This window comes from Silene latifolia, chromosome X, assembly GCF_048544455.1.
Source record: "Silene latifolia isolate original U9 population chromosome X, ASM4854445v1, whole genome shotgun sequence".
In the NCBI taxonomy this organism is placed as follows: Eukaryota; Viridiplantae; Streptophyta; class Magnoliopsida; order Caryophyllales; family Caryophyllaceae; genus Silene; species Silene latifolia.
Window position 1 is genome coordinate 14,134,887 of NC_133537.1, and position 14,910 is coordinate 14,149,796.

Genomic DNA, 14,910 nt, shown 5'->3' on the forward strand with positions numbered 1-14,910 from the left:
CCTCCTCATTTCCGCACAATGGTTTCACACCTACGGGACTACTCCTCTCAATCGCTTGAACATGTAGGCTATTCCCATCTCCTTCAACCAACCGTAGAACCAAGAGAAGAAAGTTCACCAATGGTTCAAGAGTCCCTCGATTCAATGAATGTGGATGACGATGCACCTTTGGTTCAATACACTAGGAGGGCTAGACGCTCTAAGTCTTCCATGCCGGCTAGACACTCTATGTCTTCCATGCCTTCCATGTCTTCATTGCCGGCCATGTCTTCAATGCCTTCCATGTCTTCAATGACACCCGTCAATGAACAAGGTACCCCGGAGCCTAAGAAAGGGTTTTGGAGTCGCATTCGAGGAAAAAGCAAGAAGAAGACTTGATGACTTGATGTAATAGTTAGAGGATTAATGGTTTGTTTGACATTTTAGATGGTTAATTTGTTTGACATTTTAGTTGTAAAACTTAGAATTTAATCCCTTTGTGCGAAGCTTATGTGGTGTGTAAACTCGGTTTTTATTTATAATAGGCAATGGTTTGTGTTGTCCTTTGCATTGTTGAGTTTGGTTTTCTTTTTTGGCAAGGGAAAGAAATGAGGACGAAGGGAATTTGTCCAGCAATGAAAAAAAAGGAAACTGGAAGAACACGCCATAGCTAATGGCGGGTTTCAAGAGGAAGACACGCCATTACGTATGGCGTGTTTAATATTTGAGATTTTATCGCCCCTCTTTGGAAAGGGGCTAAAAATTGTCTTTGCTTAAAACAAGCCATAGCTAATGGCGTGTTTTCTTCTTAAGACACGCCATACGTAATGGCGTGTTTCCTTTGCTTATCTTGTTCAGCTACTGCCTAGGGTGGAATTTTGAACTGCATAAACACGCCATATCTAATGGCGTGTTCTTTCAAGTAAACACGCCAATACGTATGGCGTGTTTAAGCCTCATACAGGCTCGTCAAAACCGAGCCTACGTGGACACCATTTCGATAAATGTTTTCGAAATCGACCCAAAACGACAATTCTTTTATTTTTGAACATTATTTCAAAAACGGACTCTACTTTTTTACACCAGAATAAAATAAAATAAAATAAAAAAACAAATAAGGATAAGATAAAACGGATAATGCGTGGGAGGGAAAATTTGGAAAGATTTTGGTTTCCCACCATCTCTCTCCCTCTCAGCTCCACCACTCACTCACCTAAGCTCTCTAATGACCGCCTAAACTTCTCCCTCTTCTTCCTCCATCGATGGCGAAAACCCTAATTTCATCCTCGCCATTTACAGGAAGTAAATTCCACGATAATAAACTTTTTTGTTTGTCTCACAGAAGTAAATTCGTTCGCACGAGGGTTAATTTCAGTTTCCAGCAACTTCCCCCAATTGATCATCATTCAATTGATGTCGAATTAAACGCGGTTTTCGCTAAGGCGGAAAGCTTGATCTATACGCTTGCTGATGCTGCCGTTTCCGCATCGCCTGATAATGTAGCTCCTGCTGTTAAAAGTGGCGGATGGTTTGGGTTTATTTCCGACGCCATGGAAGTTGTCTTGAAGGTACTTACTGTAATCCTTTATATAATTAGTGTATTCTGCATATTTGATGTACTTTAGCATAATTAGTGTTTGATTGCCGGTTAGGATGATATTGTAATCATAGATTAGATAGTTTGATGCTATGTTACTCTGATTCGGCTGCAAGTGTGAGATAGGACACGGTATCGGAGTGACGGATATAGTTACTTTCCGCTAAGTTTTCAATTATTTGGTCTAAAATGAAGTATAGAAGTGTCGTGTTGTGACACATAACTAAAGTGTTGGAGTAACATAGGTTTTTGTATTGACTATTGAGTGTAGCTATTTTGTTGTTATTCCGTACATGATTTAATTGCTGCATATTTGTTGTAGTTTATGTAATTAGTGTTTGATTGCTAGTTATGATGATGTTGTTATCAGCGATGCAATTAGGTAGTTTGATGCTCTGTAGCAGAAAAGTGAAGAAGATTAAGCTAGTATTTAGGTTTTTGCTTGTGCAATTAGTTGTTTAGGTGCGGTTTTTCGGTAGTTTAGGTCTGGAGGAGCTATTTGATTGCATTTAGGTTTTTGCTCGTGCAAGTAGCAGAAATTGAAAGAAGATTAAGCTAGTCATTAGAATTTTGCTCATGCAAATAGTTGTTTAGGTGTTGTTTTTCGGGTGTTTAGGTTACTTGATTAGATTTCTGCAGTTGTTGTACTTAAGTGTAATTAGTGTTTGATTGCTGGTTATGATAATGTTGTTGTAATGTAGGTAGGTCTGATGTTTCGTGATGGTAATGGAAGAAGATGAAGCTAGTACTTAGGTTGTGCTCGTATAATGGTTTAGTTGCGATTTCTCAAAGGTTTAACTGTAGGAATATGTGGATTTGTAGCATTGTCGAGTATAGTTACCGCAATCCTGTAAATTTTGTGGAGTATAATTTATGCATATGTGTTGTACTTGTACTGTGAATTGTGTTTGGTAGCTGGTTATGATGATGTTGTAGTCGTAAGGTAGGTAGTTTGATGCTATTTGGTAGCAATGGACAAAGATTAAGCTAGTATTAGCTTTTCGCTTGTGCAATTAGTTGTTTAGGTGCGGTTTTTCTGTAGTTCAGGACTGCAGGATACGTGAATTAGTAGCATTTAGGGACTTAGGGTACACTCAGCAGAATTAATGGCTGACAAGATATTAAATGTCCATAGCCAAATTAGTGAGGGTAGATTTTTGGTTCAACTAGATGTTACACAGAAATAGGTGTCTCAGATGCTGATAACCTTACAATGTGTTGCCCGGCGCTACTAATGGTTTCTAAGCTGAATTAGTGAGGAGAATATTTTAGTTTAAGGATGGCAGCACCCGTGTATGACTGCATTACATTGAAGTAAGCACTTCAGCAAGTGATTAGATGAAGAATTTTCATTGTTTGTGTCCTGTAGTTTGCAACTTTGACGTGTTTTAGCTGTCGTAGTTTGTATTCTGTGGGCTGTAGCTAAAATGTTACTGGCCACTGTACGTTAGTTCACTGGCCACAGATTTGATGCTAGGTTCTCTGTACAATAATTAGTCAGAAGACGTATATAATATTGACGTTATGGGCTAATGCATGTATACCTCAAAAGCTATTAGGTAAGATGTGTTAGTCTCTAAGCCGTATGACAATCGCGAGCAATTTAATAAAATTGAGCTACATGAGCAAGACTTATTCTTTATGTGTATGATGAGCTTGGGACAAGCACTTTCAGTGAAGCTTTCAATGACCTCCTGCAGTTTATTCATATCGTGTCTTGGGAACACGTTGCTTAGGCTGTTGGTTTGTTTCATAGCATTTTTTTAAAAAGTTGCTCATGCATTCCCTTTATAATAAGCTTTGTTCTTCTTTCCATGAGATAGATTATGAAGGACGGGCTTTCAGCTCTGCACGTGCCTTATTCGTATGGATTTGCTATCATATTGCTCACGGTCTTCGTCAAAATTGCGACTTTGCCTTTGACAAAGCAACAGGTTAGTGTTTTTCCATCTTCTTCCGTTTTTGATTGCGGGGAAGACTGAAGAGCAATGTTTAAGAGTAATAATACAACATTATTGTTTCTCTTAAATCTTGTGTTTCTGTTAATTAGCGTTTTTTTATATATGTTGGAACTTTGAATTAAATTGGGAAATACCATGCGCTAATAACTAGCTGAATGATGAATCAATGATATGTTGGTGACACCTCTGTTTTTGGGCCAACGGTTTTGTTTTTATTCTTAGTGCTCATTTCAGTAGTTTCCTACAAAATCTTACGGAATACCGAACTGCTCAAGACTATGCGCTATTTTCCAAACTCATATTAGGGCATGATTGTTCATGGTCATTGATTTTGTTGGTGATGCCATGCCATTCCAACTGACTTTTTTTTGAATCTGTGATGATGCAACCTCTTGTTATTGCTCATGTATGTAGGTTGAATCAACATTGGCAATGCAGAATCTTCAACCAAAAATCAAAGCCATACAAGAAAGATATGCAGGAAATCAGGCGAGTAGCATCTCTACATTGGAATGCGGTGTTTATTGCGTTAGTTTTGGAACTGTTTTCTGCTAAGGGATTTCTGTCTTAAACCTGCTCAATGTCTTGCAACTTGCAAGTGGCCAAGTGGGTTATAGCTATATTATTTGCTTAAACAATGAACTGTTTATACTGCCTCTATTGTACCTCCTTTGCTCGTTTTGTCCTCTTAAGGGACCAATGTTGGAACATTAAATGGCAGTATCTGTCCTTAACAACTATTATTTGGGTACATATTGCTGATGTATCTTATTATTTCCTGTGCTAGGAACGAATACAACTTGAGACATCACGTCTTTACAAGCAAGCTGGTGTTAATCCTTTGGCAGGTGAATTTCTCGCCTATGAGCGCATAGACTATCCTGTTTGGATTGTGCATTATTTTTTCTCAAGCTAAATTGTGATGGTTCCTTTCAAATTGGTCAATCATTTTCTTGTGACTTCGTGTTTTGCTGGCCCGTTCTCTGAATTAGTCCATGAAAATCCTGCGCTAAGTAACAAGCCATTGGTCTAAGATTGTAGGCTTTTCGGCTTTTCACTCTGTTTGTCGTTGATCTAGTTTACTTATCTTGTTAAGTTGTAAACAACCACTTTCACGTGGTTTCCCCTTAAATCTGTCCCATTAACCCCCTGATTTAGAATATAAAAAATTCAAGTTTTCTGACTTTTTAGTAGAGAATCTTGAAACACTAATTTCTTCTCTTATTTTCCTTTGTAAATATCACGCAGGTTGCTTGCCAACTTTAGCAACAATACCGGTTTGGATAGGATTGTATCAAGCTCTTTCAAATGTAGCTAATGAGGTGAATAATCGAGATTTGTTGGACTTACGGGTTATTGTGTAATAACTCATTGTGTGTAACTGATCATCTGTTTTAATTTAATTGAAGGGACTTTTGACGGAAGGATTTTTCTGGATTCCTTCTTTGGGAGGACCGACTTCGATTGCTGCACGCCAGAGTGGTGCAGGAATTTCCTGGCTCTTTCCTTTTGTGGTAACTTTTCGTCACTTACCTGTAGAATTGATTCTCGTTTGTCTTGTTCAAATACCATTGTCTACACTCTACTGTGGAAATTAATTGCTAGGAGGAGTCCTATTCCTCCTAAACCCATCACTGCAGTTTTGCTACAAGATGGAACAATTTACTATTTTTCTCTATATAAATAGAGTCAGTATCTAACTGGCGTTGGTTACCAGTGTAAATGGGGCAACCATGTGGTCCATTGTGAGAAAAAAAAGGGCCATACATTTTTCTATGTTGATTTCTTCCATCACATCATGAGCCGAAATAATATCATATCTTTGGCTCCATAAAAAATGGGTGAAAAGATCTCAAAACCTTTATCGATACTTTGGGTAAAATGGAAATTATGTATCCATTGTGATCATTTGGAGGTCAAGTGGTTGTAAATTTAACTGTAAACAATCGAAATTCACGTGGAAGAGACAGATCGTAAGTGAGATCGTGAGGGAGTAGTATTATACAAATGTGTGAGCTAGCATTATTTTTTGTGGGGTAGAGTTTCTATAGAAATTTATGTCACGATTTGCTGTTTCAAACTTCATCAAGAAAACTCAAACAGTACATTTGCCGACTTTTCTGTTTTTTAGCTATATATATTTAAGTTTTCATTCCATAAATCTAGCGTTCTAGGCTTTCACAAGTAAATATGGTCAAGCTCACATGGTATTAACTATCATGTCTAGGTCGCCACGACGAAACACATGGTTTGTAAAGGTTTTGAAGATTATTTTCACCGAATTTGACAAATTTAGAAGCCAATATCTCGCAGATGAACTGAGATATGCCGCAACAACTGATACCAGACCATGATCATGACCGAAAATGAGATTTAATACTATGACCTTTTATGATGAGCACGCCCGTTGCCATATCCACGAGGTAGTTGTTTGGTAGAATAAAGGGTTCATGTTCTTAGTAAAAACTAGTGACACTCAACAATGGTGCTAATTTCCTCCCCTCCTCCACGTAATTATGGTGCTGAATAGAAAGGTATTTTGGTTTGGCTGATTGTCCTATATTTAGTTTGTTCTGAATTCTGAGGATGTTTTGCATTAACTCGCCAGTAAGCATACATGAACATGACTCACATGCCTACACATTAGAACAAAGGGGGTTGAGCTGTATTCTATCTTACATCCGGCAAATGTCTTTCTTTGCCGTCTTATCCTTGTTGGGGCTTACATATAAAGTACCAGTAATTTTAGCAGTAATTTTAAGCCTGCATAGCTTCTTTTTTGGAATTTGTGGTGCTTATTATTCTCACATACAAGTGACTCTATATCCTGTTGTTTGTCTATCCTGATCTTGTATCCATTTCAACCTGAAGGATGGTCATCCACCCCTAGGCTGGCATGATACCGCAGCATATCTTGTTCTTCCCGTCCTGCTAGTTGTTTCGCAATTTGTTTCTATGGAACTTATGAAGCCTCCTCAGGTAAAGACTTCCTAAAGGAGACAGTTCGCCTCTGGCATAAATTTCACCCCCTCCACTCAAGTATGACTTACTGTTGAATGTTATTCTTGACAGACTGATCCATCTCAGAAGACTTCACTCCTCGTCCTCAAGTTTCTCCCACTCATGATTGGTTACTTTTCACTGTCTGTCCCATCTGGGCTATCCATCTACTGGTTTGTCTCTGGACTCCCCCTTCCTGAATCTGTTAAATTTTACAAGATAACAAGTAGCTTGAGAAAAATGTGGAGCTGATATTATCATGCACTGAAAGGTCAGTTTGAAGCTGTTACCTATTCGATGAACTCTGTTATGGGATCTGTCCTTATGAGGAATGTAGTGCTGATGCGATAGCGCCTCCAGGCTTAGCTACTTTTTGTGTTTGTGTATGTTATGTGACGAGATAGTTATTCTACCAAAAAAAAAAAAAACGAGAATTTTCCTTAGATTCTGTTGTTTTCTTTTTAGTGCAAACTATACACTACTGAATATGTAGTAATCAATTTGATTTGGCAGGTTTACAAACAATGTTCTCAGTACTGCACAACAAGTATGGTTACGCAAGTTAGGTGGTGCAAAGCCTATTGTGAGTGAGAATGCAAGCGGAATTATTAGTGCTGGAAAAGCAAAACGGCCTCCACTTCAACCTAGTGACAGGTTTGGGTCATAGTTGGGCTTAGCAATGTCATTATTGTGTTACTATAGGCGTCTATTCTAATGTGTGCTGGTATTTAAAAAATAGGATTAGACTTGAAGAAGGAAGAAGGAAAGAAATGAACAAAGCATTGCCAGATGATGATATTCAGATTCTGGAAGCAAATTTGGATTCTGAACTGGGCTCAGATGACGAATCTAAAGAAACGGTGAGCTAAACAAAAGTATTTGAGACCTGAAATGTAGCATTTGAGTATACAATTAACTTAGTTGCGGCTAAGTAAAATTAATTTGCTGATAGGTTGGGTCGCTTTGAGTGTGTTAAAAAGTAGTCTCCATTTCTGCATCTTAATCATACAATTTTAGTGTGAGCCCGTCTCATACAAGGATTTGTGTTGTTTGCTAGACACTGGTATGTACCATTGTTGTAAAGCAAAGGCAGGAACATTATCTTCTAGTCACATGACTGGCTCTAAATTTGTTCCTCGAGCATGTCTTTGCAAGTTGTGTGATATAATTTTGATATTTGAGATAATTTACACTTCATAATGTTGCCTTATTCTAGGATGTTGATACCATATTTTATTCAGTTAATAGATTCTTTTGGGGTTGTTTTTTTTTTTTTTTTTTTACAGGATGAACTAGAAGAAGCATATATGTCAAGCGGTAGCAAACAGGTTCCAGAGTATCCTGGTCCAAAGAGGAGCAAGAGATCGAAAAGGAAGCGTGTGGGCTAACTGCATACTTAGTTGTATGTATTTTTGTTTACCTTGTATATTTAATGAGTTCATATACTAGTCGTTAAAGCAAGCCCATTTCATTGGACTAGGTTTTGACCACTTTTGTAGCAAAGGTGAAAATTTGTCATTAATTGCCATGTAGATTGTCTGTCCACTTTTTTTTTTCTTTTTTTTTTTTTAAATCAAATTAACATGATAATAGTGACTAGAATAAATAGCATTCAGGTTTCTTATATACCGTTATCCTGGCATTCTCTTGTATTCTCTTTCAAAGTATCAAGCATGGACTATGGAATTATAAGTTTCTGTTCGGGATTTAGGAGGTAAATGCAATTTCATCTTCATGTTTCAACTCTGTGATACATGAGAATTGAGGACTACCATTGCGCCGTTTCAGCTAAATATATGGCCCAGATTAAAGTCATCCTGCTCATCTTCTGGAGGTATGTTAGCTGATATCTGTTATTTCTTGTCCAAGTTGCTGCCTTACTTGTAACTGGTGTTGTTTATACTTTCCAAGGATTCAGTGTACTTTATGTTTGGGTTGAGAGAAAAACAGGCTGCAGAGGTGAATGTCTAAGCCTTGTTACTCCCTCCGTTCAAGCACGTTCATTACATTACTCTAAATTTGCCTCCATATTTAGAGAAATGTAGTGAACTTGGTTAGCACCTTTTTTCGGGATTTTTTGAATCAACCCTGTAGATGAGTGCTAGGGTACAGATATCAAATTTTTAAATAGTTGAAGGCCAAGGTTACACTTTTTGTGTATGTTTTTTTCTTATTTAATTTGTAGTTGGTATTGTGTGTACTTTTCAAGATCCTGCGTACTTGCCGGCTGTAGGGGTGAATGCTTAGACCGTGGTACATTTTTTTTTCCGGGTTTATTATATCTGTTGAAGGCCAAGAAGCGTTGAAGCCCCTTTCCCTTAGGGGAAAAAAAATAACAGAGACGAGGCATATACTAGATAATTTGGTTAGTTATCCTTGCCTAAGTTAGCTGGTGTTGGTGCCAAACTGCCAATGTTCTTGTCAGATGTGTTATTCAGTCAATTCTGACTCGCAAGGATACCAACTCGGAACTTATCCAAATTGAATTTCGAGCTTTGGTTGTTAAATCAATATCAAGGGTTTGAGCCACTCAGCTTACACCTTTAAAGGAGAGAAAAAATTCAAAAATAAGTTGCTGCAAAGGAAAATGATGCTAATAGGAGGGTGCGTGTTGTCGTCTCAGGCAGTGGTTAGGGAAAGGATGGCAGGGCGTTCGCCCCCTTTGAAGAATGAATAATTTCAACAAATTTAGTTACATTTTTTTGATTTTTTTTTTTTCAAGTTTACCTTTTTCCATTATCCGTTTGCCTTCGCTGTAAATTTCCGCCTTGTAAGTTCAAATCACAGCTCCGCCATTGGGACTCTAAGGAATTAAAGGTCAAAACAAGTAAAAATGATTCCTATAGCTGACAGCATTTTGAGTTAGAGACTTGGTCTTAGTTATGATTGCGCATCCCTGATGAATAGTTTGAGTCTACTTTCGGCTGCTGTAAGTCTCTGTCAAGCATCAATGCATTATATACAGTCGTTTGTTGACAGAAATGATGATGGTGGAAGAGAATCTGAATATTGTTTTGCATGTTCTGTACATCTGCCAATTCTTGGGAATTTCTCGATATTCCTTATTTGTCATTCGTTGGAATACTTTCATTTTTCTTAAGATTCTTTTTCGAGTTAAGCACACAACTAGACCTAACCTTTCAGATTTTTTAGCAACAAAGACTTGAACTCAGCTCCCTTCAGTTAAGTTCAACTTCTTTTAGCCAAAAAGAGAATAAAGCTTAAAGTCTTGTAAAACAACTATAATATGATCAAACATATTGCATCAACCATTATTTTCGACCAAATGCACATCACTATTCCATTTCTTAAGAATCGTGCCAATAATTTTCGACCAAAGGATGTGTATCGACACAGGAACACATGATGTATACACAAAAGTACCTATGACTTTAAAACTTGAAAAGGACGAATGTGTTGTCGTCGACTCATGAACACATGTATACTTTCTTCTTTAGTTTACATAGATAGTAAATTTTTTTCAGTATGATTGACGAAAAACTTGTATTTAATGTAATGATAATATGATATGTACTCATCTGCCGATCGGCGATCGCTATGCCTTTTTCTAAAACAAAAAGTAAAGAAATAGTAAAAATATACTCCAAACACTCAAGAGTACAAATTAAGATATGGTCTTTTACTTATTTTCAAAAGGAATCGGCTTCTTTTTTCATTGGTGGTGGTAAAGAATCATCTACCTTACCAATTGAGTTACCTAACAAAGTTGTTTTGATAGCATATATAAACTTTCATGAGATTTTATTATGCAATCCGTTTCAACTACATTTATCCGATACTATTTCTTACTAACTAATAGTATGTATAAAATAAATCCACCCATCCATAACCAAATTAATTTAAGTTAAAAAATTTAAAACTTTAGACCAATTTCCAAAAATTCATTTTACACACACTCTTAAATTTGGCGTATTTAAAAAGTGTTTAAGAAACCAAAATAGAAAAGAATTAAATGTTATTTTTATGGAAAATTGCAATATGCCATCACTTGTACTTCTTCTTACAAAAAACACATTTAATTTTTTTCCTATTTTAATTTTTTATGTTAGAAAAACCGATTTTAAAATTACCATCAAATATTTCCTTTTTTATTTTTTCCATAAACCCATAAAAAGTATTTTATGTTTGCAAAAAAAAAAAAAATTCCTAGAGTACTTTAACAACACAAAGTGCCATTGTTTTGTCACAAAGAAGATACGAGTAATTATTAGGGGAGAAAAGAGATAGAAAGACAAAGAGAAAGAGAAAGAGAGATTGCAAAGTTAGGGATTCTCAAGCAACCCTTCCTTAAAATCCCTTTAAATTCTCTAAATTATTGATTAAATTTGTAACAAAATCCCTCTTTATAAACCCTAATTAATCTCAATTAATTGGGATTTTTGTTCTTCAATTTCTATCTCTTTTCTCCCATGGCTTCACCATCTCAAGCATCACTTCTGCTTCAGAAGCAACTTAAAGGTAAAAAAAAAACCTAAAAAAAGAATCAAAATTTCATTAGATTAATCAAATTATTTTGTTTGATTAAGTAAAAATGAAATTGGGTTTGAATTAAAATTGTAATTTGATTGTTTTTTTTTTACATTGTTTTGCAGATCTTTGCAAGAACCCTGTTGATGGGTTTTCTGCTGGATTGGTTAATGAAAATAATATATTTGAATGGAATGTCACAATTATTGGCCCCCCTGATACACTTTAGTATGTATTCTCTATTTATTTTTGATAAATTTTGCATTTTTTTGTGATTTGAAATTTGATAGATTATTGTTGTTGGATAATCTGGGGTCATAGGCTAGGTTACCGATTCACAATCCGCTTTTATAGAATGTGTGTTATATGTATTTTCAGCAAGCTACAGGATAGAATTCGTTCTTAATTATTCCCGATTTGTAGTGTACCCAAGCAAATCCGGTAACCTTGGACTAAATTAATGATCGTTTTTTACTAGTTGCTTATGATTTTGTATTGTGTTTATGTCTGATGTTTTTAATTGAGTTTTATGATCTAGATCATATCTTTGATTGATCAAAGCAAGAAAGATTATAGCTTTACTACTGGGAGGATGATTGGGTTTGTTTGGATGATCTGGTGTAGTTTATACTCCCTATGTCCCTATCATTTGTTTAGCTTTGATTAAATACTCCCTACAATGAGAATATAAGGTAAATAAATGACTGAGACGGAAAGAGTGATAATTTTGTCTTAGGGAGAATGTGATTAAGTTTGATGCTAAAGCTGATGCTGATTGTTGGTCTGCCTTGCTACTGGTGTCTTGTTTTTGGGATGGTGAATAGATATCGATTTCTTGTGGCCAACTGTTGCTTTGCTAGTTGTGTCGGTTACCTCGAAGTTAAGTAATCTTTGATGTTTTTTGGACTTTAAAAGGGGTTTCTAATGCTAAGAATGATTGTCTTGTGTAGTGAAGGGGGATTTTTCAATGCTATTATGACATTTCCACCGAACTATCCAAACAGTCCACCAACAGTGAGGTTTACATCGGATATATGGCATCCCAACGGTTAATTCTCTATTTCTTGATATATATGAGATTGAGTTTCATTTGTATCATACCACTATGCGGCTAAAACTACTTGCTGGTTCAATTTACAGTTTATCAGGATGGGCGGGTTTGCATATCAATCCTACATCCACCAGGTGACGACCCCAATGGGTATGAGCTTGCAAGTGAGCGATGGAGTCCTGTCCATACCGTAAGTGCTAAGTCCATTGGGACTTGAGTTTCCGTAGTTTTCATTGTTTAACAGTCTCCTTTACTCTATGATTGAGAACTGAAACCTATGTTACTCTGACTTGCAAGCGTCAGGCATGACACAATGTCAAGTGTAAGACACGCCTATTTTTGTGAAAAAAGTTCCTGTTTTTGGCCTCAATAGAAGTTCCGAGTTTCATGTCATGTTGGAATGTTGGACAAGTGACGCACTACTAAAGTGAAATATCAAAGTGACGTAGGTTAACACCTGCCAAGTTCATATGGTGCCAACACTTAATATTGTGATAGTGTCCATGGGGAGAGTCATATTTTCTCTGCAAGATTTAGCCTTTCTTGTTAATTTCTGTTCATAAATTATTGGTGTATTGTTTTAACGTGATGGTATAGTCGATCATGTATGTGTCTTGCATTGTTGGTGAAACAAGTAGAGAATTTTGTCCTTCTCCGTAGGTTCTTACCATCTTTAAAACTATCACAACCGCTGCCTTATGTTATTTGATGTGTTACTCCGACATTTCACTCAGTTGCCGTTTCGCGTATCCGATACATATCATGTCCGATACGACACGACACTTGGACACTTCATTTTAGACCGAAAAATTGAAAACTTCGGACAAAATAGCCGTATCTGATACTTGCAGACGAGTTAGAGTAACATAGGTTATTTGTAATGTCACTGTTTGTTGAACTCTGTAAAAAGTTTAAACCTTCATGTGGGGGTGGGGGTGTAATTACAAACATGTTCCCAATTTTGAGGTAAGTGGAACTAGCAGATTTCTATTTAAAGTTCAATTCATACTCCTTGGTACAACCCCTCCCCCCATCCTCAGTTTGCCCTCCTCTCCAAAACAAGGAAAAAGAACATCGACTAAGTCCATTGATTGCTTTTTCTTCCTCGTACTTTTGAATTGTATCTGAAAGGACAAAAAATATTTTATGATCTAAATTTCACCTTAATGTGTCAGGTGGAAAGTATAGTGCTTAGTATTATTTCGATGCTCTCCGGTCCTAATGATGAATCGCCAGCAAATGTTGAAGCCGCGGTAAGTTCTTGTTTTTTCGGCTTTCATTGTTAATTTGTTATTGAGATCTAGAATTTCCAAATTTATATCTTTTTACCCTGTGTTAAATTTTTTTTTTTAAGGGAATCCCTGTGTATTAAATGGTTTGGAGGGGAATGACAGAAATCTCTTATTTGGGTATTAAATTGGTTTGGAGGGTTCCTCCCTCCCCCTCTTTTTCTTCTCTCCTATTATATTATATCCAAACAGCTCCCATGTGTATAATAGAATATAATTGGGTTAAACAAAGTGATGTCTGCTTAGTTTGAGGTGTTGAAGCTAATCATGAGCGTAGTTTTAACGTATGTAGCACCCCTTAGAAAGACAGACAGGGATTAAGGAGCTTGGGATTCTTCTTGATTGTGGATTGTGTGAGGTAAATAAGTGCTGACTGAGCATGTGTATCCGATCCTCTTAGAAAAATAGATTGCTCGGTTAAACTTATGTGTATCCAACTGCTTACTTCAGCATTAGCTGTACCCAGATAAATTTGTAAGATAATTTATAAGATAGTTTGGAAGTACTACCCTTGAGTTGTGGCTCCCTTGACTTATTTATAAGGGAGTGTTGAAGTCATAAAGAGAGACTCACATCCATTTAATGTGTTTGTGTGCATTTACAGGTTTGCTCATGCGCTCGCTTATGTGCATTTATGGTTACTTAGTTCTATTTTTTCGTACCATATATAGTTCATGGGCGAATTGAATTCAAAATTAGTTTTGTTTCTGATATTGCAGAAGGAATGGAGAGAGGACAGGAACGGTTTTAGAAAAAAGGTTAGCCGGTGTGTAAGGAAATCGCAAGAAATGCTATGATTCGCCCACCCGCCTAGGGCCTGCTTCCCAGCTTTATTTACGCACTGTCATTTTGCGAACTTTTGGAGCAACTATTGTCATAGAATTATTATTTAATGGGATTGACAAGTACTTGAATTTGGAGGCTTTTTAGTGATATTAATTAATGTCAAAAAGTTCAAATGTCTCCTTGGCCCTTAATCTTGTCTGAGATGTGACTTCTTCAAAATTGTCATGAATTGTTATTAATTTTCTTGTTATTGAACCTTTTAAGTCGACTAAGTTTGATTCTGTGTTCAGCTCCAATTACAAACACTTGCGATTATAAGTGTCTCGTCTTCATTAAATCTATTACACGTGGAAGGGGCAAGGGTTTTCGTTAGTCTTACTGGCGACACTTCCATACAAGACTCGCTAAGTTCCCTAGCTCAATTTCAAATTCTTATTTGAGATGGCTGTAAGCACGAATCAGTCGTATAACAACTCATATATACTCGATTAGTGATGAGCTCATGAACTTGATTAGTGCTATAAGAATGTTGACCGGTTTCACTCTTGCAATGTTCTTCAGAGAGATTACTATGGCTCCAATATATGCGACTTAGATGTGCATGGCATTGCTTTGTGTGCCCAAAATTGAATCCTACAAAAAATCGAGTTCTGTTATTGGCTACTTATCGTTGATCGTCCATAATTAACGGGATTTACTCCTAAGAAATCAGGAACTACAACTCTACAAGAAATCGAGTATCGGACATCTGTCGGTTAT

The 14,910-nt window shown here is 36.7% G+C and overlaps 2 protein-coding genes across 2 annotated transcripts; both read left to right on the forward strand.

The window, feature by feature from the left end:
- The first annotated feature begins 1,073 nt into the window (after positions 1 to 1,073).
- LOC141622961 (inner membrane protein PPF-1, chloroplastic-like) lies at positions 1,074 to 8,163 on the forward strand. The gene is made up of 11 exons (XM_074438997.1): positions 1,074 to 1,547; positions 3,400 to 3,510; positions 3,952 to 4,026; positions 4,325 to 4,385; positions 4,786 to 4,859; positions 4,947 to 5,051; positions 6,409 to 6,516; positions 6,610 to 6,710; positions 7,051 to 7,191; positions 7,277 to 7,397; positions 7,824 to 8,163. Exons 1-11 carry the CDS (start codon positions 1,242 to 1,244, stop codon positions 7,923 to 7,925), a joined length of 1,305 nt encoding a protein of 434 aa, XP_074295098.1. The 5' UTR covers positions 1,074 to 1,241; the 3' UTR covers positions 7,926 to 8,163.
- Positions 8,164 to 10,729: 2,566 nt separating this feature from the next.
- LOC141622962 (ubiquitin-conjugating enzyme E2 7-like) lies at positions 10,730 to 14,448 on the forward strand. Its single transcript, XM_074438998.1, has 6 exons — positions 10,730 to 11,016; positions 11,151 to 11,253; positions 11,976 to 12,073; positions 12,166 to 12,266; positions 13,252 to 13,329; positions 14,085 to 14,448. The coding sequence occupies exons 1-6, from the start codon at positions 10,968 to 10,970 to the stop codon at positions 14,160 to 14,162; spliced, it is 507 nt and encodes a 168-aa protein (XP_074295099.1). The 5' UTR covers positions 10,730 to 10,967; the 3' UTR covers positions 14,163 to 14,448.
- The last annotated feature ends 462 nt before the right edge of the window (positions 14,449 to 14,910 follow it).

Coding starts and splice junctions, on each gene's coding strand:
- LOC141622961 (XM_074438997.1), top strand. CDS start 1,242: ATGGCGAAAACCCTAATTTCATCCTCGCCATTTACAGGAAGTAAATTC. Junction 1,548..3,399: donor CCATGGAAGTTGTCTTGAAG/GTACTTACTGTA, acceptor TCCATGAGATAG/ATTATGAAGGACGGGCTTTC. Junction 7,192..7,276: donor CCACTTCAACCTAGTGACAG/GTTTGGGTCATA, acceptor TTTAAAAAATAG/GATTAGACTTGAAGAAGGAA.
- LOC141622962 (XM_074438998.1), top strand. CDS start 10,968: ATGGCTTCACCATCTCAAGCATCACTTCTGCTTCAGAAGCAACTTAAA. Junction 11,017..11,150: donor GCTTCAGAAGCAACTTAAAG/GTAAAAAAAAAA, acceptor ATTGTTTTGCAG/ATCTTTGCAAGAACCCTGTT. Junction 12,074..12,165: donor GGATATATGGCATCCCAACG/GTTAATTCTCTA, acceptor TTCAATTTACAG/TTTATCAGGATGGGCGGGTT.